The 25,145-nt window shown below is 41.6% G+C and overlaps 1 protein-coding gene across 9 annotated transcripts in view; it reads right to left on the bottom strand.

Moving 5' to 3' along the window:
- The window catches only part of KIF13A (kinesin family member 13A), a 115,252-nt gene that overhangs the window by 56,753 nt on the left and 33,354 nt on the right, over positions 1–25,145 (bottom strand). For all 9 annotated transcript variants that reach the window (XM_082753278.1, XM_082753277.1, XM_082753273.1 and 6 more), the window contains exons 3-4: positions 16,993–17,005; positions 6,608–6,668 (exon numbers count right to left, since the gene is read on the bottom strand). In XM_082753278.1, the coding sequence (XP_082609404.1) occupies positions 6,608–6,668; positions 16,993–17,005 (74 nt within the window). The remainder of the gene's footprint in view (positions 1–6,607; positions 6,669–16,992; positions 17,006–25,145) is intronic.

Below are 25,145 nucleotides of genomic sequence, written 5' to 3'. Positions count from 1 at the left end.
TTGCTGACAGACCACAGCCTAAATAATCTTGCTTCAAGAGCAAATGCTTCTTTTAATTTGAAGAGCAAGACTGTTAAACTGGAATCAGGCAGTAAGGAAATGTTCAGACCATGTCGCCGTATGCTCTGGGACTCCAGCTACAGCACAATTGCCACTGCTGCCAACACTGCAAGGTGGGAAACGCTGTCAACACCCTTGTGGGTGTGCCTCACTAATCAAAACCTGATAAACACCGGTGGATGTACTGGAAAGCAACGTCAGGACAATATGGAAACCTTCTTCCCTTTCACCAGACAGCTGTAACTGTCTTCATAGCTACAGGACATCATCTGTGCATTTCAACAACTGCAACTACAAGCCTGGTGCCAAGAGTAGAACAAAATCTAAGAAAGATCAAAGAAGTACCTCTCACTCTCCTGGAAGGCCCCTTCCAGCAGGAGACTCCCTCAAGAACCTCTTCATTAGCTCTCAGGACTGAGCCCTTTCATACACTGCCATTGTCCTACAAACCCCCAAACCAAGACAACCAACATTTCTAAAAAAGATTTCAACAGCCTAGACGGTATCCTTGGCCTACCTGAAGACTAAAGGAAACTCATCTTCTTCTGAGAACTACATTTTAACATACTCAGTTCTTGGAACTTTCCAATGCCGTGCGTGTGCTACTGCTGTGCACCGTGGGCACTCAGGATATCACACTGAAGCTACAAAGCTTTTTCACATCTTCTCTTATCTATTGAAATGGATGGGTATTTCAAGGGCAAAATTATAAAACAAAGTGAAAACAGCAAAATATAGCAGTGTACATGTTAATAGTGACTATTCAATCACTGATAACTCTAAACTAAAACCCTGACACTATCTAATCGCAGAGCTGTGTGAAAATCTCTCAGCTGGAATCTGTGAGTGAGAATGAACTATTAGAAAAATTACATTAGGAAAATATGTAAGATAAAAAGTCCCTGAATTTAGAAAGACAAATCAGCACCCTGACGTGCAAGAATACCACAATACATCATTTTCAGAATGAGATATTTAAGTATTTTATCTCTTGTATCTCTATGCTCTTCCCTCTTCTCTTCCCCCAAATCAATCTACTCATCCAGTTTCCTGAAGCCCTGACTGGGAGATCCAATTTGACAACTTCCCTAAGGATACCTACACATTGCAGAAGAACCCTCAAACACGTTCTCACGATCTGCAAAATGAAGACAACCACTTTTACAAATTAAATGCATATATTCTCATGTATGCATGAAATGGAAATGGCCTCAAGTTATGCCTGGGAAGGCTTAGGTTGGATATTAGGAGAAAATTCTTTACTGAAAGGGTTTTGTGGCTTTGGAATAGACTGCCCAAGGAGCAGCTGAGTCAGCATTCTTGGAGGTCTTCAAGAAACTTGGTAGCATGGTTTAGCAGTGGACTTGTCATTACGAGGTTAAAGGTCGGGCTAGATGATCTTGGAGGTCTTTTCCAGCCTGAACGATTCTATGGTTCTGTGATTCTCGGATCACCAGACTGGTGACTGATAACCAGACAGAAAAGAGGAGAGAGAAGAAAACAACAAAATCTCCTTTAAAAAAAGGCCATTAATATTTATAGCCTTTGCTAAGAGCCACTGTTTTACTGAGTAACTTACAATCAAGATGTACTGAAATAAAACTTAGTTTCATTGTCTGGTTTTTAGATGTCCAGTATTTCCTGTTCTCAGCAGCTTGCCAATCTGAACTCGAGATCTGTCTCAGGCCTCTCCTCAAGATGCATGGATTCATTCAGCCAGCTTCTGACTGCAATGTTAGGACACCTCACTGCTGTTCCTGAACCCCTTGATTCACAGATACAGGGAAAATAACTGGAACCAAATAACACCTTGTTATGTACCACACTGAAAATTCAAGCTGGTTCATGTCTCTATGGCTTAAGCTCTAACTTGGAACATTTCAATACACAACTGCAATTAGTTCCATGATACAGTAGTTAAAATAAAACTTCATTTGCAGAGACTAGAATTATTACAAGCTCTGCTAGATAACAGTTTTTAAAAAAAAATAATATTGGAAGAAAGATGACTATGGTTCATCTTAACAAGAACATAAAAGCACAACAGTTGGTACAGCCTAACTCCTGCAGCCTAATTGCAATATCGACAAAGCACTGAAGTCTTCAAAGCCCTGGATTCAGAAAAGGGTCTCAAGTGCTTCCAATTAAGTGTCACAATGTCTACATTTTTTTAATTGCCTGATCTAAAGTGCTGAACCCGTACCATGTAACCAGGTTTCCCGAAAAATGTACTGGTCAGATGTCAGCTGCATGACCCAAAATCAAGGCCTACATGCTATGTAGCAGCCTCCTCCAAAAAAAAGTCCAGGGAATGGTAAGAAAGGGGTAGATTTCAAGTATATTCTCCTACTTCACAGTTTAAATGGGTAAGCCAGAAGTGCAGACAGACAGACATTCCTGTCTGCTCAAAATCCACAAGCAACAATCACTCAAGAGAGCAGGAGACTACAATTCTCTAAGCCAATTGTGTGGTTTGTCTCCTTTTAAAACAGCTGCTGGAAGAGCAGTAATCAGCATATGGATTTCAAATGAAATTAAAGCTTAGCCTGAAGTCAGGTGTTTAGCCTCTCAGGACAACGCAGCCTGCAGAAACACAGATCTGAGATTTCAGGCCAAATGTGATGCAGATTAGGAAGTTTAGGAAAAGTTTATGGACAAATTGATACAGAGTGGGGTCCTTGGAATGGACCTGTCTAAGTGCTACTGAAGTTATTTACACCATCTCCTGAATCTGTCCCAAGCTGAAGGGTTTCTTTCCTTCTTTTCAAACATCCACTTCATTGCAGACTTCAATAGGCTCTCACTGTTGTCTAGGCTTGTAAAAAGAATTCTTTGTTCTCATCTCTGAGATTTTCTCGGTGTCCTCCCCTTCACCAAAATGTCTTGCTGTTATTTGTTTCCATGAGCTTTTCAAGGCAAGCAGGTGTGTTCTTATCCATGAACTGACTCTTGGCCCATTCAAGTCAAGAAATAAATGGTAGTAAGAAGCTATTTTCCTTATTCTCAAAACACCTTTTATAGAGCCTGTAAGGCAAAGGTCATCTCTTTTCCAGATCAAGTCAAAATCATTCTGTACTAACACCAAATCCCTGCAGCCCGTGGAGAGGAGCCCACGCAGGAGCAGGGGGTCTGGGGGGAGCTGCTGCCCATGGGGGACCCGTGCTGGAGCAGTTTGCTCCTGGGGGATGGATGGACCCTGTGGTACGGAGCCGTGTGGGAGCAGTGCTTGGAGAGCTGCTGCCTGTGGGAAGCCCCCACAGGCTCAGCTGGGGAAGGACGGCATCCCGTGGGGAAGGAGCAGCAGAGACGAAGCATTAGGGACTGACCACAGGCCCATTCCCCCCTCCCTGGCATCGCTCAGCAGGCAGATGTGGAAGAGGGTGGATGAGGAGAAGGTTTAGTTTGCTTTCTTTGTTTCTCACTTCTCCAGTTTGTTGGTAATAGGCAATAAGTTTCTTTAATCTCCCTATGCCAAGTCTGTTTTGTCCACAATGATAATTGTTGTGCGATCTCCCCGTCCTCATCTCAACCCTCGAGCCCTTTCCATCGTACTTTCTCTCCCTTTTCCTTTGAGGAGGGGAACTGAGAGTGGTTGTGGTGGAGTTCAGCTGCCCATCAGGATAAAACCACCACAGCTGCTAACAACCACAACTGCGACCATTATAAAGAAGGAAAAAAAAAAAAAACGGTTTATTTCTTTGTCCATGTAGAATTATTGGAATACAAATTAGGACCTAAATACATGGCATTAGGTCTTCACAGCAACAACCCCCATCTTTGAATGCTGGAAATAGAAGCTTCAAACTTGAATAAGACCCCTCATAGTTCCTGAACATGGGTTCCCAAAAAAGTTAATACAACAAAATTAGCCCGAGCTCCAGACAAAAAGATGCACACATCTCAGAATGAGTTTAGGGTAAGAGAAAAAGATGCCTGATCCCACCTCAGGGTCAGTCCTGTTCTCCCAGAGCCTGAGAAATATTACCAATTGCCCACAGTGGTAAGTTTTCCCAAATAAGAATCTTCCTCACGTGCAAACAATAATAGTAAGTGCTGTTAATACTGTAGATCAATCAGCAATGTGAAAAACAAAAACAGCCCGTACTGATGTGTGATAGCTTTAAGGATCCCGTAAGAAATGTGCAGTTTCAGGAAAGTACAAGTTTTGTTGTTGTTGACAGAAAAAAGGAAAAAAAAGAGGTATCTACACGTCAACACAGAATTCAGACATACGTTGGCTGTGGTGCACACCACTCTGGGTGGGGGCTTTGGTATCTCACGTGTCAATTATTATTATGTCAATATTCTTTCATGTAGAATAATATACTTATCTGTTCAACATAATGCAAAACAACTATGCCTTGGTTTTGCACATGAAGTGATGATTCGTACTTGAGAATCTCTTGTTAAGCCTTTCACTGTCACATCTTCCACTGTATTTGTGTGGTGCAGATTAAAGGTGTTTTCAAGCCATTAAATTTGACTCACATACCTTTTCATCCCAAGAATTTCACTTAAGCTTGAAACTCATATACTACGCACATTTACAAGCACTCCAGACTTAGCTATTTCAAGCTTTGGACATGTTTCTTGTTAATTGTGCAACTAATCGCTGCTCTTGCCAGTGACAGTGAACTCACTCATCCATACAGAGCTAAGCCAGGCAGGAAGCATCCCATGCATCTGCTCAGCTCCTGAATCACCACCCCTCCTGTAGTCCAGTGCCCAACCAAGAAGTTAGTTTGTCTGCAAAAGCTGGCTTTTTTCCAGATACCATACCAGAGACTAGCTCTGTAGCAGTCTCTGGTACGGTATCTGGACCTAGCGTGTATCCTCGAGGAGCCTAGAACAATGGGGCTTTGTTCCATGGGAACAGCCAGTGTTATTATTGAAAACCCTGAGCAAAATGAGTTGCATTTCTTCAGTACAGTAATTTAGGCCAAAGTGTAAAAGAGACTTAAGAGACTTAAATCCTACAGACATATAAAAGCTAAAATCCTACCACTCTGGCACTTGGTTTGCTGGCTCTAGAACAAGAAGCGCTGCTGCAGTACTGGATAGGATCCATTCATGTAAGAACAAGAGAACAATCCAACAACCCAGTAACAGGGCTGAAACGGATTTTTTTGCCTTTATTTTTGATATTCTGCCAAATTTATTATGTTCTAGAACGTGAGGGCTGGAAGTCACAAGATAGCTTCAAGACCATACAAAAATACAGTGAAAGCATTGTTTTTTATTTGCAAATCTCAAAGCTCACGTTCTTACCATATTTCTGAAATAAACAAGGAAAATTGTTTTCTTTTTTGGACAGGAACATTATCTGAATGGGCAAAACGACATGATTTTGTGAATGGTGAGAAAATACAAGAGAAGTAGCAGCATTCTAGGCTCCTGTCCAACAAGGGGCTCATCTGCATATAGATAATAAAGCTTCAGTTCTCAGTCAAGACGAATTCAATGACAACTTCTGAACGAGGTGAGAGAAATCCAGTTTTGATTCAAATTAAAAATAGGTTCACCTGGAATCCCATCCAATTCACCTGGAGATGGCTTAAACCATGACAGAAACAAGTTTAACTTGTTAGAGGTGTTCCTCTGGTCTCGCTTCTCTTGGAGCAGGTTAGCACTGTGATGCACCCAAAAGGTGCAGCTCCCACCTGCACACTTAAGGCACATGGAGCCAAGATCTGGGTGTGTATCATTACCTCCTTCCTTTAAAAGGCAATCTAGGCATGCAGGCACAAAAAGAGCTGCCGCATGCTCCACGAATCTCCCAGTCTGAACTATGAGTGCTGCACAGATTTATTCTAAGACACAGGTATATGACAATTTATTTATTAGACCACTGATCTCAAGCTTTGAGATAATTAACCCTATCAACCTTCAAAACTTCTTTCAGATCACAAAATTTCGTAATATAAGTATCTTAACAGAGTACTATTTTTTCTTTCTTTGAACCACAATCTTGAAATCCCAGTGTTCAAGGCCGTAACTACCAGAATAGGTTATATTACAAAATATTAATATTGATACACTAATCCAGCTATGAGAAAATCAACCACTGGGATGATAATCTGGTCTGGAATATCCAGCTTTTGGGAGGAAGGTATCACAAGGGTGATCGCTCAAAAACATCAGGGATCTGAACAATCAAAATATGAACGTCTGGAAAGATCTGAAATCATCGCACCGAGGAGAACATATATACCCAGGAACAGAGCTGCAATTTCATCTTGAGTGGCAGAATGAATTCTCACAAGAGGCTCTTGCAGGGGATGAAAAAAAGAACACTAGAGCTTATATGTAAAGCAAAGCACCCCTCCCAAGCAGTGTACTAGGCACCTTAAAGCTTGCATTCCTTCTTAACCTGGGAGCTTGCACGCACTTGACTAAACCCCTGTAAAAATGGAAGGTCTGCTTTTGCAAAGAAGTTACTCGAGCATCACAGCACAAAACATTAAAAAAAAAAGCCAGAGGACAAAAGATCAAACTCTCATATGTTCTCCAATTATTTACACTGTTGAATGTATAGAGAATAGTTTACCTGCATATTTTGTGGTGTTTGATTCATCCATGGACCAGAAGCAGTGATCAAAGGCAAACACCTGTAGAAGCACATGAAAAGAAGAATGAAAAAATCAGGCTACAAGACATCTCTCAAAGCAGTATAAAGCCACAACTGCTTAATTGCAGACAAGCTCTATTGTTTCTGTAGATCCTGAATCAGAATCGTAGAAGACTTCACCAGCAGGAATACTTTCTGGAAATCTTAAGAGTTGCAGTTATACTTTTTCTACATGTATTATCCACACTGCTTAAAAAAAAAAAGTGTGTATTATAATACCACCAAAGCATGAAATAGTTTTAAAGAGTGCGCGCGAGTCAGTTTTAAAAGTTTTCCTACTGTTCATGAATCCAACCTACTATATGGAAAACATGGAAGAGAGGCAGGTTTACTAGAGTCCCTATTTGAAAGTACATGACAATTATCCCCACTTAAATTTTCATTACTAAAATCCTCTTCGGACTCTACACCACATACTGAGTAAATGCCAGCCCTGTGTGAGGCTATTACACATGGCCAGGCTATTATTTCTCTACCACTACAACTAATAATAATAGTTTAATTCCAGCACTGAGCTCCAGAGTAAAGTCAAACTCTGTAACTGCTGCCCCCAGTTGTTGTGCACAGAGACAGGGACAAGAAGACAGAAAGACAAGGCTGTTGCCACATGCTTCCAACAACTAATTGTTCACATTCAGGCTGTGTAATAAAAGATAGCACCACCTGATCTGAATGCAGAGGACACCAAGTGGGGAGATAAACAAAGTGTAATGCAAACCTGAGGTATTAGGCTCAAGGACAGTTGGTTTCAGGGAAAAAACACAGCATTTGAAGAACCAGATATGAAGGGAAAGAAAAAGAATCTTACTTGAGAACACTGGTAGCAGCTCAGCAGCAAGCCTGTGGACCTGTAAACATCATGCTGCTTCTGTGTCTGTAGCAAAGAGCTCCACAACTGTGATAGCACGTGAGGAATGCATGCCTACAGCAGAAAGGTAAAAGGTGTTCTGCTCCAGTGCAGCTGTTACTCCGTTATGTCACTAGCTGTAGCAGCTGAATAGCCTGAAAGCTACCTGGGAAACATCTGCTGGGTTGATGCCAGCCAGCAGCTGAGCCCCACACAGCCACTTGCTCACTGCCCTCCCTTCTGCAGGACAGCGGAGAAAATGGGAAGTGAACAAGTGTGAAAGCTCATGCATCCAGGTAGCCTGCTGAATAAGTGAAGGAAAGGAAAAACACAGCAAGCAATGCAAAGGCAATCTCTCAGCACCTCCCACGAGCGGATTGATGCTCAGGCAGTCTTCAAGCAACAGCTACTTTGGCAGACCACTCCCCGCTACATTTTTATTGCTGAGCATGAATGCCACGCGGTATGGGATGTCCCTTTGGTCACCCAGGATCAGCTGTCCTGGCTCTGTCCCCTCCCAGCTTCTCGTCCACCCCAGCCTCCTCGCTGTGGGCAGAGGAAGAAACGGGGAAAGCCGGGGAGCTGTGCGAGCACCGCTTGGCACTAGCCCGAAGACTGGTGTGCTACCAACACTGAGACACACATCTGAACCACAGCACCAGACGGGCTGCTGTCAAGACAGTAACTCCATCCCAGCCAGACCCAGAACACACGCGTCCTCCCACTTGCTGTTTTAAAAGCAAGGGGAAGTATCCAGCTTATCCTGGTCTAGAAATTAACCCCCTCTTCCAGGAGCTTCAGGGGACAAGGCCATCTTTGCTGCCAGCAGACTGGCACATGAAGCTCTGCTGTCACAGCACCAACAAGCAGAAGGAAAGCAGTGCACTCGGTCTGTGCCCTCCATCTCTTAAAATAGGTAAGTCTGTATGAACAAATAATGAAAATTTGGTCCATCAATTGGATGCTTAGTTGGGTACCATAAAAATAAAGAAAAAAAAAAGAGCAGTAACACTATTTAGAAATAGAGTATGTGCTTCCTCTCCAGGACTGTACCACTAACTTTAGCTCTAGCCTACATCAAAGAGCAAGTCTGCAAAAAAATATGTTAAATGTTGCTGTCCATGTGTGTAAAAACAAACAAACAAAATACTTCACATTTCTTCAAGTACAACTTTTGTTATTAATATTATGAGAAGTCTAAATACAGAAGGAGTTAAAATTGGACTGAACATGCTCAAATCCCTGAATGTGAAGTTGTATTCTGGATAAACCTGTCAAACATCGAGAGAATCTTACTAAGGAAAAATATATTTTCTGGTAAATAGATCTTTATGCGGGAAGGGGAAGGGGAAGGGGAAGGGGAAGGGGAAGGGGAAGGGGAAGGGGAAGGGGAAGGGGAAGGGGAAGGGGAAGGGGAAGGGGAAGGGGAAGGGGAAGGGGAAGGGGAAGGGGAAGGGGAAGGGGAAGGGGAAGGGGAAGGGGAAGGGGAAGGGGAAGGGGAAGGGGAAGGGGAAGGGCACCACAAGGAACTCAATGTGCAGAACTCAGTGAGATGACTGTTTAGCAGACATCAACACAAGATGCACAGAAGTTTTACCATGACTTGGACTTCTAATGCTCAAAGAAGGACAGCATCAGAGCCTTAAGTATCAGATGAGCCTGGGTACAGAGCCTAAATAGTATCAGATGACCTGCCTAATCTACGAGAACAGTACTACAGCTCAGCAGTGGAAGCTAAACAAAACAAAAAAAGACAATCTAATTCTGTTAGACAAGCTATGGGAATGCCTGCTTTAATAAAAAGACTTGCTAGCATGTCAGTCAAAGGTTCCAGCTAGGTAGAAACAGAATGAGATTCAATGTTGTGTTCAGTGCACTTGTAGACCTGGACCGGTGTCCTGTAAAAACACTTACACGCTGTAATTTTATCCAAGTTGCTTTTCCTGCACATCTGAGAAAATTACAGTACAGACACTGAGCACTGGCATTTGGCAGTTTTATATTGGCCAAACACACCGTAAGCTGCATTGTGTTTGCCCCTTTTTACCATGGTAAGCCAGTAATGGATGAGCTATCGATAGAAAATCTGTTTGTGTGTGTGTGTGTGTGCTCTTTTGGGTTCCCAAGTGGGGTGGGAAGGAAGCACTTCTTTATGAACACTTCGCTTGGGCCCAGCTTTCCCATGCCTAGTCTACCAACTGCTGATCTCCTTAGCGAGACAAACAATGCTGCAGGTCAGTATAGAGTAAGAGCCATGGGATCTCTTAGCAGAAATGCAAAACATCCTGAAACAAACCCTGAAGTGGGGGAGATGGTTATGGATCTTTTCCTTCTGGTTTCAGGAATGCAGAACCTCTTGGATTCCCTGCTGTTGCAGAATTACTGTACGATCTAACCTACGGATGTACTGTAACCAAACTCTTCCTGAAATGTCTGTTGCTGCAAGTATTTCGGGATAAAATATCAGGCTAAAATATCCGGATAAAATTTCAGGTAAGCACAGCAACTTTGCCCCCTCCCTTTCTTCTAATTATATGCACCATACACCCAATGCAAGGTCTGAGAGAAGACCTGACAGTGAGACAATGCTTAGTCCACAGGAGTGAAATGAGTTCTGGAATTTCCTTCTAAAGAGGAAAACCAAAAAACAAAAAGCCCCACCCCATAACAATAATCTAACAGGGAGGACTGAGTCATTCACTGCAGTATAAATAGACAGAGACAACTCCATGAGTCAGGACGTTCCCTGCTGTTAGTCAAAGATGTAGTTTTGCTACTGAACTGTGAACAAAATGCATCATTTGCTTTCCCTTATCTTCAGACCTCACATAAATAGGGTGCATTTCAAATGACTTCTGTGCATTTGTTCATCTTGCTTCACAACTGAGCATAAAGAACAGGAATGTTCCAACCTGTTTCGTAACTTTCACAGCCCAAGAAGCAGCATCTCTCTTCTCCCGTTCCTCTTCTTCTGTGGAAATTTCCCTCCTGGGACTGGGTAACAATACCTAATCTCTCTACAATCAAACTGCAAGCAGGTAAGTTGCAAATGAAGACCTAATTGTAAGGATCCAAATGTAGCAGGCCTATTCTTCCCCCTCGAAACAAACTATTATCTGCGGTGGATCTCACAGCCCAGTTCAGAGAGGCTGCCCAGACACACACGCTCATGTGTAATGACATAAAGGGTCAATACAAGACTACTGTAGGCCAATTTAATCTATTGTCCTACACATTTTCCCCTCAGTTAAGGCAGCGAATCATGACTATTCAATGACTCATAATAATATAAACACTGATTTGTAAAGAGACAAACTAAAATATGTCCTTACAGCCACTTCTCATAGAAGAGCAATTATCTGGATTCCTTTAAAAGGGTAAAAAAATAAAAAAAAATAAAAAAAAAAGGTCAAACTGATCCTAAAAAGTTCCAAAATGGTTATGAAAGAGGAAGACAAAAAATCTGTCTCAAAATAAAACAAATGTAAATATAGGATTTTAGTATGTTTTCACATCGCACATAAAAAGCCCAGGCAAAGACTTAGTCTATTTATAAAATCCTTCCTGGAAAATTGTCCATTCCTTCTAAGAGAATAAAGTAACAAGATTACTTTAAAAATAAATAAATAAAAGTCAGGCAAAAAAGTGGGAGCTGTTGGGGCATGCAACACCTGTATAACATGTATAGCGACTGCAGAAAAACTCTCTTCTCCATTAAAACAGGTGTAGGGCAGAGTCCTAAGTGAGTAGTGAGACCTATTTAATCTTTTTTCTTTTTTCTTTTTTTTTTTAATTAAATAAAGATGCTAGCTTCTATTTTCCTGTCCTCCAGTGCAGGAAGCTGCAGGACATGCAGTCCTAAGAACAGCACGCAAACTCACCTGGGGTCAGTACAGAGAACCTATGCTAGGACAAAGAATAAAAAATCCCGTTAAGCTCATCTAAGAAGGTGTTCCCTTCCTCCTCCCATCTTCGCTGATTATTCTTCCTTCAAAACAAATATAGGGGTAGTCATTTTTCTTTTGATATAAGAAAAAACTGATTACTCTGCATACTCCTTAATTTTTTACTTCTTCAGACCCAGTTCTCTGAAGAAGGTAAGAAAACCCCTGTCAATATGAACACCAAAGGTATCAGAAGTTCTGCTGATGCTAAAGCCTCAGACTCCATGGCTGATACTCAAACTGGGCATTGAAAATGCCTTTTTAATTTTGGGGAGAATACTCAAAAACAAAAGTCAAAACCCTTATCAACTTATTTCAAAACAATTATCATAACATATCTGATCAAAGAGAGATCTGTGACACAGAAACAGACCTTTTCAAACTACAGGCACCCTCTGTGAATTAGTTTTAAGTATTTTTGGAAAATATATTGGGTGTTTTAACATCACAAGGCAAGAGTTTAATGCAAAAAGCCAAGTGTTTTTCATTTGAAGCTCAACATTTAAAATTGCTACCTGTATCTCCACTAAGATTTCATGAACCTTCTAAGCATTTCAGGAATATCTCTGTGACTCTCTGGGCTACTATTTCTAATTTACTATTACTCTGATGTCAATTCCATAGCCACTGAACCAGGAAGCTTAAAGCATTTTAAATAGGTAAGCAAAATGGGAAAACCATGAAAGACAGGATACACCTACCTACCAGCTAATGCACTGGTTGGTGTTCAACCACAAGCAGACATAAGTCCACACTGCTATTCACCAGGTCTAACAGCTAGACCCAAAATTCTTCTGCATTTTCAAGTTATGGAGGGAACCAAGAAACAAACCTTACAATTATCCTATTTTTGCAAGATTGTGTACCTCATACTTCATTTTAGCATCTAAAAGAAACAGCTAGATAAAAGGAACCCGCCAAGAACCTGCCATGCTAGGGCAATAGCCTCCACACTAGAAACTATGAGTGGAGATAGACCAACAGTTGTGTTGTTTTCTTTTCCAGCTCCATTATTACAGTGTTGGACATTGCACTGTATTTTCAATCTAAGCAGTGCTACAGTTGGAACAAAGCTTGAAAGTTTTATTTTATGGCTATGGAAACAGTCAAGTAACAGACAGAGCTACGAGTAATAAAGTCCAGATCTTTCACAATTGAGAGTTCAGAGTAAAAGTAAGTATATGAATTGGAGTATGTACTCACTGCATATTCATTATGAGAAATTTAATTCACAAATGAAAAAAGGGGAGTTGGGAAAAAGAGCTGGCCAGGAAGTGCTAGGTCCTGGTACTACTGTATTCAGAGCCACTGCAAGTGTGCACATTACCCTAGTTAAGAATTACTTAGGTCATTTCTAGGTTAGCAAGAACCATGCTCTGAACGTTAATGACTATTAAAAAAATAAGCAAAAGACCTGTTCTCATGTTTTTGGGAAGCTAATTAAAGAAAAGATATGGGGCTTTGACTCAGATTTCTTCAGCAAAGACCTACAGCAGTTTCAGACAGCTGTTTGTTACTGCTTTGCTAACGGGATGACCGGAGGTTCCACTGCAAAATGAATAGTGATGCTGATCAATACATTACGATGTCAGTGAAAAATCTGGAAAGAAAGTTGTCTCAAATTCATCTGTACCTGTCCCTTAAAATGAGATCGATTTTGAAGCAAAGAGCCATTGGGTCTGACTACTATGCAGCACACAAATTCTCACAGAATCAGAAAGGACAGAAAAGGGGTATTCACATTTCAAATAGCCAAAATAACATTCTGCAAAGGTCATTTGTATTAAAGCCTCTAATCAATGCCTTCAAGAATTAATATTTTTAAGGGCTTACGCATGCAAGTGTACCTATGTGAACTACTTACAGGTAGGGAGTATCATATCCAGTATCAGTGCGTGCCTGATTAAGCCATACAGAATCATAGAAGAATAGCAAAAATAAGGTTGGAAAAGCCCTTCAGGATCACCTGCTCCAACCATCATCCTACCCTACCAATGTCACCCACTAAACCATGTCCCTATGCACCACGTCCAACCTTTCCTTGAACACCCCCAGGGACAGTGACTCCAGCACTTCCCTGGGCAGCCTGTTCCAATGCCTGACTGCTCTTTCTGAGAAGAAATGTCTCCTCATTGTTTTAATTGTTGAAGAGCAGTGCTCTTTGTTCAATTCTTTGTTTTAATTGTTGAAGAGTAGGGGCATGATGTTTCCATTTTTCCATTCACTAGGGACATCGCCCGACTGCCAGGACTTTTCAGCTATGATGGACAGAGGTTTGGCAACTGCATCAGCCAGTTCCCTCAGGACCCTGGGATGCATGTCATCAGGTCCCATAGACTTGTACCTCTTTAGATTCATCTGGTGGACTCAAACCTGCTCTTCACTTAGAGCAGGTGGGACTTTGCTCCCCCAGCCTTCATCTACGGGTTGAGGGAAATGAAATACTTGGAAGCCCATCTGTCAGTGCAGATGGAGGCAAGGAAGTTGCTGCGTACCTCAGCCTTCTCCGTGTCAGTCGTTACCAATTACACAGATATAGAAATTCACTCCTAATATAAAGAACTAGCCACCTATAATTGTTTACACACTACTATTTTCACCCCTCAGCCTATTTTCCCACATGTTAAAGGCACGTGGTGGCCCTTGGGGACTCCTCCTGTCACCCCAGCACAGCATCCTCAAGGAAGCTGGGTCCTCTCTTGTGCTCTTCCTCGAGGCTCTGTGCAGAAGGGATGCCTCCTCTCGCACAAGGGCTGGGGGATGGGAAAGAAGCACTCAAGCATCCCCTGAGAATCGGCAGCAGAGTTCTTTATTGCTGGGACATCCTGCAGGTGAGCCTGCGGGATGTCCGTGGTGTTTGGTGGCTCCAAGCTAACGCTTGGGATGGAGCCTGCACGACGAGTAGCAGTAGCTGCCCTGCACCTCCCATCCTGTGCGTTGGGTTTATTTACTAGAACAAGGAGTTGGATGCAAACACAGAACTTGATGATGATACGAACATAATTTAGGAAGAAAAGGCAGTGAAGGATGTGGGACAGACTTAAATAAGCTTTAGTTCTTCAAAATTCAAGCGAAGGCAATATGGAAAGTCACCTTTCTTTGTACCTGTACTTCAGAGTCTATCTGAGGGGGGTTACTTCTTTTATTATTATGACTTAATTACTTCAGAAAGGAGTCTAATTTCACATTCATTATTAGTCCTTTTACAGTCTAATCCTCAGTATGGACTAGAGAGAGTCTGGGGCTTCCAGCATTTAGCCGTGCGTTACCCAGACTGAAGATATTCCCTACCATACACTGCCTGTATATCTATACGACACTGAAAATGCACGGATAACATTCAACAGTCGTTCCTATCTGACCAAAAGAAGTTGGCCACTGTTCGCTGAGCATCCGCTGTATGAAAAAAACACAAGACCTACCACATACAAAAGTATAAACAGAAAATCCTAAGGCAGCACTGGGCGCAGCTCATAGGTCTCAGCTTAGAAAAATTGCTTTAATTGTCACAACATTAGACTGAAAGCCCAAGAGCAGTAATATGCCGAAACATGACGGTTGTAGAAACAGACAAAAACCCTAATATCCTTATGTAACTTTTCCTCCTACAGCTTCATAGCTCTGGAGTTGGACTGGCATCACAATTCACCCATGACTAATGACAAATTAGCTTATTAAAGATTTTTATTTTTTAAAGTTCAACACTTAAGAAATTTCATTTAAAAATCCTAATTTGAACATTGATTATGAAGTGTACCCAAAAAGCCATATAAATCAAGAAACATCCTACCCTCATAACATGTCTTTACACACTCATAAAATGATTTCTACTGATGGTAAGGAGCACCTGTCGTCTCAAACTGATAAACATTTCACACATCATCATAAACATCAGCATTATAGCTCAGGGATATTAATGACAATCTAACGATACCCAGCAATTAAGTGGCACATATACACAAGTATGCAGCTGGTATGTTTTTGTGGAAGAAACTCAAGGCCATAATTAAGCTTTTACATAATGTAAAAGAACAACTTTACCCGCCTACAATGGAATACGGATGGGGAACTACAGAAAAGAAAGGCTCTTGAAAAAAATAGTTTGTGAAATTACAGCAAAAAATGGGGGAGTGTTGCTTTTTTTTTTTTTTTTTTTTTTTTAAATACAACGGTCAAGCTCCTTTGCACTAGAATAACTTCATCCAGAATAGGATAACTTAAACTAATGCTCTAAAACACCAGCAACAGAGGAACTAAAAACCAGGTCCATCATTTTAAGAGATTCAATCACTCTCCAGAAAGAAAAAAAAAATCAGTCCACACAGCATTTTAAACTGAAATATCAGTGTTATTTATTGTAACGACTTCCACTGTTGCTTACACCTGCTGTGACCTTAAATTATGTTCGGTTTATACAATTATTTCAATTCATGCTAAAACAGATTTTGTTTCCCAGCCTTATGGGAATACTACACATCACTTACTGGATGATGTTGTCTTCTAACACTTTAGAAAAATACTCGAAAAATAGCTATACGCACTTTATATTTATATACATATACACATACACACACATAAAAATAGCTGTCTGAACCATGAGACGTATATTAGTTGTCTACATCGATAGATAGATCGATATCCACCCCCAATTTCGCTTCCCAGAAGGCCTACAAAATATTCTGCTATACCTGGAGAAGACATATCAGACTTGCACATAAACTATTTTTTGAAGACCTACAAATCAAAGAGAATAATGTAAAATAAACTCATTCACAGTAACTACAGCTCTCTGCTATGAAAATTAACATGCAACAGAAACAGAAAGGCCAAGATCATCATTCGACTGCTGCAGCAAAATACCAGTGTGCTGTTTTGCATCTGTTGACAAGATGTAGTTGACATGCTCCCTTTCCCTTGTCACTGCCACCAGCCCTGTACTGATATTGTATTTCTCATCCCAGTAAGACTTCTTCTCTAACCCAGCAGATACATTACACTCATCCTCCTTCCCTTCCCCTGCATTACACACAGAGAATCATTTCTAGACAAATGCCGGTGCTCTCTGGCCACTTTGCAGAAATTATTAAGTCTTGAAGATGGCCAATTACAAACAAGAACAGTTTGTTTCTTCCTAGATGTACTTTACCACCTTTTAAAGCAATATTCACTTTAAAGCAGAATTTTGAGCAACAAAACATTTTTCACACAATACTTACTTCTTTTTTCACAGGTATTTAAGAATGCAATGAAATCACGGCTTATCCTGCTCACAGCTTTAAGAAGTCACGTGCCCTAATCTGCATGTCAATTGGATTAAAATGTAATCTTCTGGAATTATGAAGTTAACTGAGAAGTATGAGGAATAGAGGGCTTGTTTTTTTGTTTGTTTTCTAATATGTTTTCCTTTATCAAAGCTGTATATCGATCACATACTACAGGAACTTGCCAGACACTTTGGCAGCATTCGACATTTTTAAAGCAGGTCCAAACGCAAAGAGAGACAAAACACTTACCTTAGGTGGTTTTCTAGGTGATGGGAAAAAAATCAGCAACGATGAAGAGAAGCACAAATACACCATTCACAGAAACGGAAGGCAGCAAAGAAAAAGAAAAGAAAAGAAAAGAAAAACAGAGTCAGTGTACTTCATTACTATTATCTCAACTTTTCTGTAATCCATAATGTATTTAAGAATACTCAAATCAGAAGAAATCAGAAGATATTTATGTGATACACCGTAAGTTTTTAACAAAAATATCAGAAGTTACTTTGTCATAGTACAACCACAGATTAAAAAGAAAGGCAGGAAAATGCAATGTTCCTTATAGATATAAAATTTAACAGCACCGAGTTCTGGAAGGAAAGCAAAGATCCATTTTCTTTGCCGTGGAAGTCAAAGCACAACCCATCTTTTGTTGCAAACTAAAACCGTGTCTGTAAACTGACAGATAAAGGTGCCAGGCTGTGAATCCCCACTGACTTCAGTAGTGCTACAGATCCAAGACCGAGGTAAGGGTCAAACAATTGTTTCTTACTGAGTTTATAGAAATGTGTAGAAAAATAACACCTATATTTTTCCAGGCTACAGAAAGCCTGCAGGGAGCACAAGAAACCAAAGTAAAAGCACCATTATCCTTTTCATGCACAACTCCAACTGGTGCTGGCAGAAATAAAGCAGAGGTAAAAAACACCAAACTGAAGACACCAGTGCAGAGTACTTCAACTTGTCCTTCCACGCTTTATGCTTATGCTGGCAGCCATGGGGTCACACAGTAAATTAGATCTGTTTGGTTGGGTTTTTTTTGGTGAAATTGGTTGAGCTGGGTCACTGATGTGCCTCACTGTGCAGCCTCGTGCTTGCTACTGCCAGTGCTGGAGAAGAGGCAAAAATGCAGCGGAGAATTAGGCTGATGTGGGCCACTCATGAAAACTACAACCTTTAAAGGTTTAAATTATGCATTGAAATAAGCCTGAAGTGATGCACACCAGAAGTTTCCATTTGTATTTCACATCAAGAAGAAGAAGTGTACAGATGTGAACGAAGGGAAGAAACACAGCCAAGTTTGAGGTTTCCAAAATAACGACAGTGATGCAGGGTCTCCACCTACCCAGCAAGGCCAGGCACTCTACACTAAATTTAACGATACCAAGAGGCTGATATCTCAGTGCAGAAACACGCGGGACCAAGCCTGGCTTTCACCCACCAGGCTACACACACAAAGTCCACCGAGTCGGAGTGGAAAATAACTCCTTGAGCAATTTTCCTCTCAACCCACAATACAGAGGCTCAGCAAAAAGAAGGGCAAGACCACAAGAGGAGGGTAAGAGAAGCGAGTCCACAAAGACATCTTACACAATCGTTTCTGCCTACTCTCGGCTCATACCTCAGATGACACGCCTGCCTAAACCAGAAGCTCCGTGGCTGGCACGGGGTGCTGCTGTAATGCAAACACGCGTTGCCTCCAAGCCAACCCACCGGAGGCAGCCCTACCCTCACGACTTCTGCCAGAATCGCTGTTATCTAGTTGGAAAATGCTCTTTAGCTCTACCTTCAATATTTCTCCATTTAAATGGTTTTCAGATGTGATGGAAGTGCCACTTGGCCAGCTTCCCTAGGCAAAGTCTCAGCAGCAGCCCTGAACTTTCTGTACCTACATGAAAGAGGTGTTCCTATTGAGGCAGGTTACTCACAAGTCTTCAAAATGATTTTCCTTTATTTTAAACGCACTCATATCTCGAGAAATAATTCAAGAAGGTATGAACTTTCCTAGGGAATTCCCGATGGACAGCTGTGGCAGTTCAGTAGGGTCCTAACTACACCGATTAGTTGAAGAAAGCAAAGGCCAGCACAAAGTTTACCAGCTGTGTCTCTGAGTATGTTATTACAAGCCCCAGGTAGAAAGGGGGTGCAGAACATCATTTAAGTAATTTTTTTCACACATTTCTTAGCGCTTTTCCTTAAGCAAGCCTTTTAGGAAATTTCCTCTCATTTCCCTCTGCTGTCTGTGCCCAGAGAAGCACAGCAGCCACTTCTTAAAGCACTGGCGGCCCGCAGAGCTCCCCAGGTGGAAGCAGGACGCCCATCGCAGCTCCCCAGGACACCTGCCAGCCTCACCAGCAGCAGCACAAGCAAGGGCCTCTGGAACAAATGGGTTATCTTGCTTTACGGGATATCTTTTTTTTTTTTTTTTTTTTTTTTTAAGCTATTTGGAAATTCCAGCTAACCGAGTCCCTGTAACCCTTGTCTTGGCAACGATTCAGACGGAGATACTGAAATCCTTTCTTCAGTCAAAGGACTCAGACTAGAAAGAAAAAGAAAAGCACTGTTTACAGTTTTACTGAAATCACATCTGTAGCAGCTTAAAGATGTCCTATAAAACCTGCATTAGCCTCAATTTTCCACATCAGGTGGTTTTGTTTTATTTTTTTCAGATGTGCTCCATGGTTTCTTCCCTGTCCCAGAGGCCAGAACCTTTCAGCTTCATAAACAACTGAATTTGTCGCATTTTTTATCAGACGCTGACCATGCAGATCTGGTGATTCAGTGTTAGAGCGTGAGGGGGACGGGACAGCAGATCCCAGAGCCACAGCAATTCACATTTTGACTTCCCAGCCTTGTTGCATGTTTCATCATCAGGGTCTAATCACCCACGGTGCCAATGGCAGCATGCAGGAGTACCTTCTGAGTGGCAACAAAACCTCCTGGAAGCTGAGCAGCCAGGAAACACCACAGCTGCCTAACCTTGCAATGTGCCTGAACAGTAACAGATTGTTGCTTAAAATGACAAAGAGCAATATGTACAGTCAGACAGAAGACTGTCTGCTCTGACATGCCAAGAACTTGAAACCAAAGGCATCACCATCTAGAGCCTGAAAAATTCTCGCAGACGGAGGAAGAGTCAATTTCAATGACCTCAAAGCCCACTGTGCTATTAAACTTCCTTCTTTGTCCTTAAGCCATCGTGGCTGTAAGTAAAGTATCACCAGGTGGATTTTCTAACTATGCTGAGGAGTCGGTGTGCTGAGGTCTGCTCCTAGAAATCTGCTCAGGCTTTGTCTTTTGCACTGGTACCAGGCCTCTCCTCTCCTGCTTGACAAACACATGCCAAGATCTCAAATGTGTAGCTACCTCAAATTTTTATCCAGATGGAGAAAAACAATTTCTAGAAAGCTTCATTTCATACACCAAAAACTTTAAAGAACTGGTGAATGCCCCCCTCCCTCCCCAATCCATACAACGTGATTTCACCACCACCCCTTGAGAGCATCTTCAGTAGGGGTGAGGTACCTTTGAAAATGACCCCATAGGCATCAAACCAGGAATTCCACGTGGAAGGAGACAGGGGAGCGAGGCATCTTTGCAAAACAGGTCTTAGATTCCTTGGAATGACACCCACACAGCCCAGTGCACCTCCAATTCAACCATGCTAAGAAGCCAAGTAGGTCATGATCGTGCTAAAATTACTTCATTTTTTGGAAAGTATTCTGTGGATTCTTTTCCTTTCTCACTATTAGGTAATGAAGACGAAGCAGTAATGACCAACTACGTTAAGTAACCACATGTCGTATCCACAGTAGCTGACAAACCCACCACGTGGCTTTGCAGCTTGCTCTGCTACGCTGACTCCGCCAAAAATCATCATCCAAGGCACTGACTCTGAAATACCTTTTTGTCTCGTCACATGTGCAAGCACAGCACATTCACAGCACTCACTGTTTCCCCAAATATATAATTAAGTGTTTACATGTAGTAGCTATATAGTCATCAAGGTACTCTTCGGGATAACTGGTCAGAATTATTACAAGCAACTACCAATATGCTAGAAAAGGGGGAGAAAAACCTTCAGCTTTTTACACAATGAGTTGAAAAAAACAGTCTCCTTTCTTCCTTCTGTAAGTATAAAGATTGGCAAGGTGAAAAGATCATCTTGATGGACAAAGAAAATGTTTCTAGATTTTTTTCTGAGCCCTCCCTAGCAGCATTTGATAGCCGCAGTCTCCACAACTTCCCCTCTCCATACTCCCCACATGCAGTTTATTCTGCTGAGAATTCTGCAGTCCCAGGAAATGAATGGGCTCTTTTTTACGAGCCTACAGCCTGCCTGTTCCCAGCTACATCAAGTCAGAACAGGTTATCAAACTTGTTATGCTTTTATGTGCATGCAAGGATGGAGCTTTGCACTTCTACCCTCCTCGATTTCAGCCTTATCTTTTCTCTCAGCACCTCTCCAGCCTCTCTGGAAGCTAAAGACAATCTGATCAAAGCAAATAGAATACCATTTTCTGAGATTTCTGGTGGTCATTTGTGTTTCTTTTTTCTTCTTCTTAAATCCGACTGCCAATAATGCAGACCAAGAATATTCCGTCACCTGTGTGCTCCTGCATGATTCAGAGGCAGAGTGCAGGGGAACGAACCAGTAGTAGGATCTCCATAACAAATGCCCTTTGCTTTATTTGATCAAAGTAACTGCCCTCTTTGCCCAGGTAGAAAAGGCTGTCAGCGTTTTTCATCCATCAGGTTTCTCTTACCCTTCACAGGAAGATCATGCAGCTCTAGGACCCTTCACTGGCATGGTTTATCACTGCAGGCTGTTAATTGCAGGCCTGGTACCAAGCACATTAAAAAGCATGCCCATTTATTATAAATGGACACTACTTCTTAATAAGAGCTTGTATCTGCAAAAGGATTGCAGGCTGCCACTGTAACATCTTCGATGATCACGTACAGCAAACCACAGGCAGTACATCATTTTCCTTTTAAAAAAGGCAGAAAAAGGAGATTTACTTGCACATTTCCTCCTTCCGTTCTCTAAAAGCAGGAGAGGATCAAAGGAAACAGGGCAATGCCCTGAAAGGGAACAGGGCCCCACCTTTGCACTTGGCTGGGGCACCTCTTGTAGAGCTGGCTAAGGACAAAGCCAGCATCACGATTCAACACGAGGGTTCCCAGAACAGTTACTGTACATACTGTAGGAACACATACATGTGCAAGTAACTAGTTTTATATTCTTGCATAAGGTGAGGAACACATACCGTGCATGTACCTGTTTATTCCTCCTACCCAGAAAAGGTCTGTTCTATAGACAAAATAATGCTTTGAAGAACAGCAAAATAAAAACACTTTAACAAGTAAAGCAATTTGACCGAGTGCCTGCCTAATAAGATATTCGCTGATCATAATCAGAAACACCACAAAAACAGAGATGCATACTCTAAAAATATGTTGCTCTCTGACAGCACAGGTTATGAAACTGACAAAAGGTCATTAAAATAAGTGAAAGGCAATGGAAAACAAAGTGACAACTGTGTTGTAACACCTCTCATCCCTAACTTACCTTTCACTACAAGTTCTGACTATTTTTACCGCCCAAGGCATTATTATTCCACTGCCAGTGATTTGTTGATGTGAAGTTCAAGTACTAATCTTTACATAAAAGACTCGATGGTAAAGTGAAAACAGCTTCTATTGACAGCCTGAAAAAGGGCCGATACCTGTCCTACATGCAACAGCACGTCACATTGCAAAAAGGAATTGGCTGCAGAGAACAGCCAGGACCCAAATATATGCAGAAAGATTGATCAACCACTTTGGTAGAGGGTTCACTAAGGAAAATTCTCTGTCCACTCTCCTGCTCTCCAACATAAAACAAACTTTTTTGAATTAAAATAATTAAAATATTATCCCATTTCAGTTAATTTACTCAGTTTTACTGAAAAAGAAAAAACTGACTCAGTAAAATTATTGTTCTACTCTGCAGTGAAAGAGCTCAAACTCAAACCTGACTGCTGAGCCCTCTATCCAGAATTTATCGTGTTAAATAATCTTTTTCCACAAGTCTTAAATCCTAATCAAAGCTTATCCAAGACTATTTATTCTCATAAAAACCTCCTACCTACTACAATATAACCAATCACGGGTGTGTTCTTAGTAACATCAAAGTAGCCTCGTACCAAAATGCAAAGCAAGATGCAATGATTCCTATCAATGATAGTTGCTCCAACAACTGATTCTCTAAATTTGGTTATTTTTCTCCCCTTTTCAACAAAACTGAATGGAAAAGAACCCAAATCAGGAGATTTTTACTAACTAATCAGACTTGGTGGGATGAGTAAAAGAGGGAGAGGAATAAAATCCACTCTCAGAACCCGAGAGCTATCAGCTTTCAGACCAGTGTGTAATGACTGATGCTGAATGTAATGAAACTTGTCTGGGCAAACACACTATGTTTCTGTGAAGTATGTGGAAATACATTCTAGCAGCATTAATAAAATTACTGGGGCATTTATTAGGCACCCATTATTCTTATTTGGTTGCCTCTATTTCTAGCGCTCGCGAGGAGAAAAACACCCCGTGCAATAACTGGCATTTCGACTCCATGCACAAACTCTATGAGACCATCAAACCCAACCAACCAGCCGCCTGGGGTAGCTACTCCCAGCAATTAATGGCCTCTTAACTCTCCACCATCAATGGAAAACGTTCCCTTTCAATGTTACCGCTCCGCAGAAACTCCTTCTGAAGCGCTGCCTGCCCGACCCAGCAGCACACCAGGCTGTGCTGAAGGTAGAGCCCTTCTGCAGGCACAGCTCGAGCTGTTTGGAAAAACGCACTGCTATTAATCACGACGCCCAGCACTTATTACAAGACAAATCATCTTCAAAGGCACGTGAAGGAAACTTGCTGAGCAACGCAGCGTATTGTAAATTAGCTTCCACTTTGGTAGCAACAGCCTGCTCAAAACTCAAGCTCCGTAATTTGCTATGAAGATACGAACAGCAATTAGCAACTCGGTTGATGAAGACTAAGCCGTAAGATCTCTCAGCTAGTGAAAAGACAATGTGCTGAGAAGAATTAAACCATTGGCATTAACAGGGTGAGAGCTTATTTTCCTCAGTAAACGGAAAAGAAAATCCCTGATCTTGCTGCGAGGTGAGTCAAACAGGAGAAGGATGTAACTGAGACATTCCTGAAGATGCTCGAGCAACAGTCCCGAGCGTTTGTTCAGCCTGGACAAGAAGGAAGAACCCACAAGTTTCGCTGTCACATTCCATAATCACACCAGGGAAAATCAGCATTCACATTTCATCTAATTTATGTTACTAATGAGATTTCAAAAGAGATGCTAATTGGGCATGACACTCCATCCTTTCACACAGCTGGGCAAATGTATGTTAGCATTCTTTAAATATCACTGTAGTATGAAAAAAAAAACTCCTTTTGAAACTCAGCAAAAATCACAAATTACTATTTTCATTTCATCCTAGCATGCTTTTTCAGTATCGTGAATATTACACGAACCAATCAGATAGAAAACGTTCATTATTTTGTATGCAAAATTAAAACTTTCCGCAGTTTTGATGACATTACACACTAGCACAACAATTTCCACCACTTTACCAGCAAGATTTTACAGAAGAAAGTCTGCATCAGCAGGCTGCAACCCCACACACCGTTTGCTTTAACAGACAATGTTAACAAGAGCTCCCATTTGCCAGAAAGTGGATGCAGAGAAAGAGTAGCATAGGATGGAAAAAGTTTGTTGTGGTGGGTAAAACATTGCAGAACCAACGCCAGGAGACTTTATCTTTGTATAGCACCCAGACAAGTGAATTTTTTATTCACTGCTTCCTTTAAATTCCTTTCAGGAATATTCTAGTTAGCTCTAGGGACCTAGCGTGTCATGAAATGAACCACAAAAGTTACCCAAAAGCCAACAGAAATCTTCACAATACGTGCTCCATGTTCATTAGCTAACAGAAACAGGACAGCTGCCGAGACAGCTTCACCCAGGGAAGGCACCAAGCACGAAGTTATCGAACCTAGCAGAGGAAGGCCCAACCTGAACACATTTCTGGACTCTGAGAATTTCCAGCAGAGAAAGGCTGGCAACTGCTAAGACGGATTTTCCACCTGAGGGCTTCAGAGAGAGGTTAGATGCCCTTCTGCTACACAAATTACTTACCGAGCTTAACCCCTTGTCAGAGAACACAAGCTAATGCCCTACGCAACACAGGAGGTGAGACTGACAAAATTTAACAGCAACCCCAATCCCCCAGTGACCTGGAAATTTGTGGCAATTCCTATAAACGTCACCTTACCTTGAGCCACAAACATTTCCTTCTTTCCATCAGAGGCAAGACCTCTCAAGCAGGCATTACTCCAAGCAC

This window comes from Aythya marila (genome assembly GCF_965140915.1).
Source record: "Aythya marila genome assembly, chromosome: 2".
Taxonomy (NCBI): domain Eukaryota; kingdom Metazoa; phylum Chordata; class Aves; order Anseriformes; family Anatidae; genus Aythya; species Aythya marila.
Note: the sequence above shows the minus strand (reverse complement) of the source record. Positions and strands in the feature narration are given on the sequence as shown.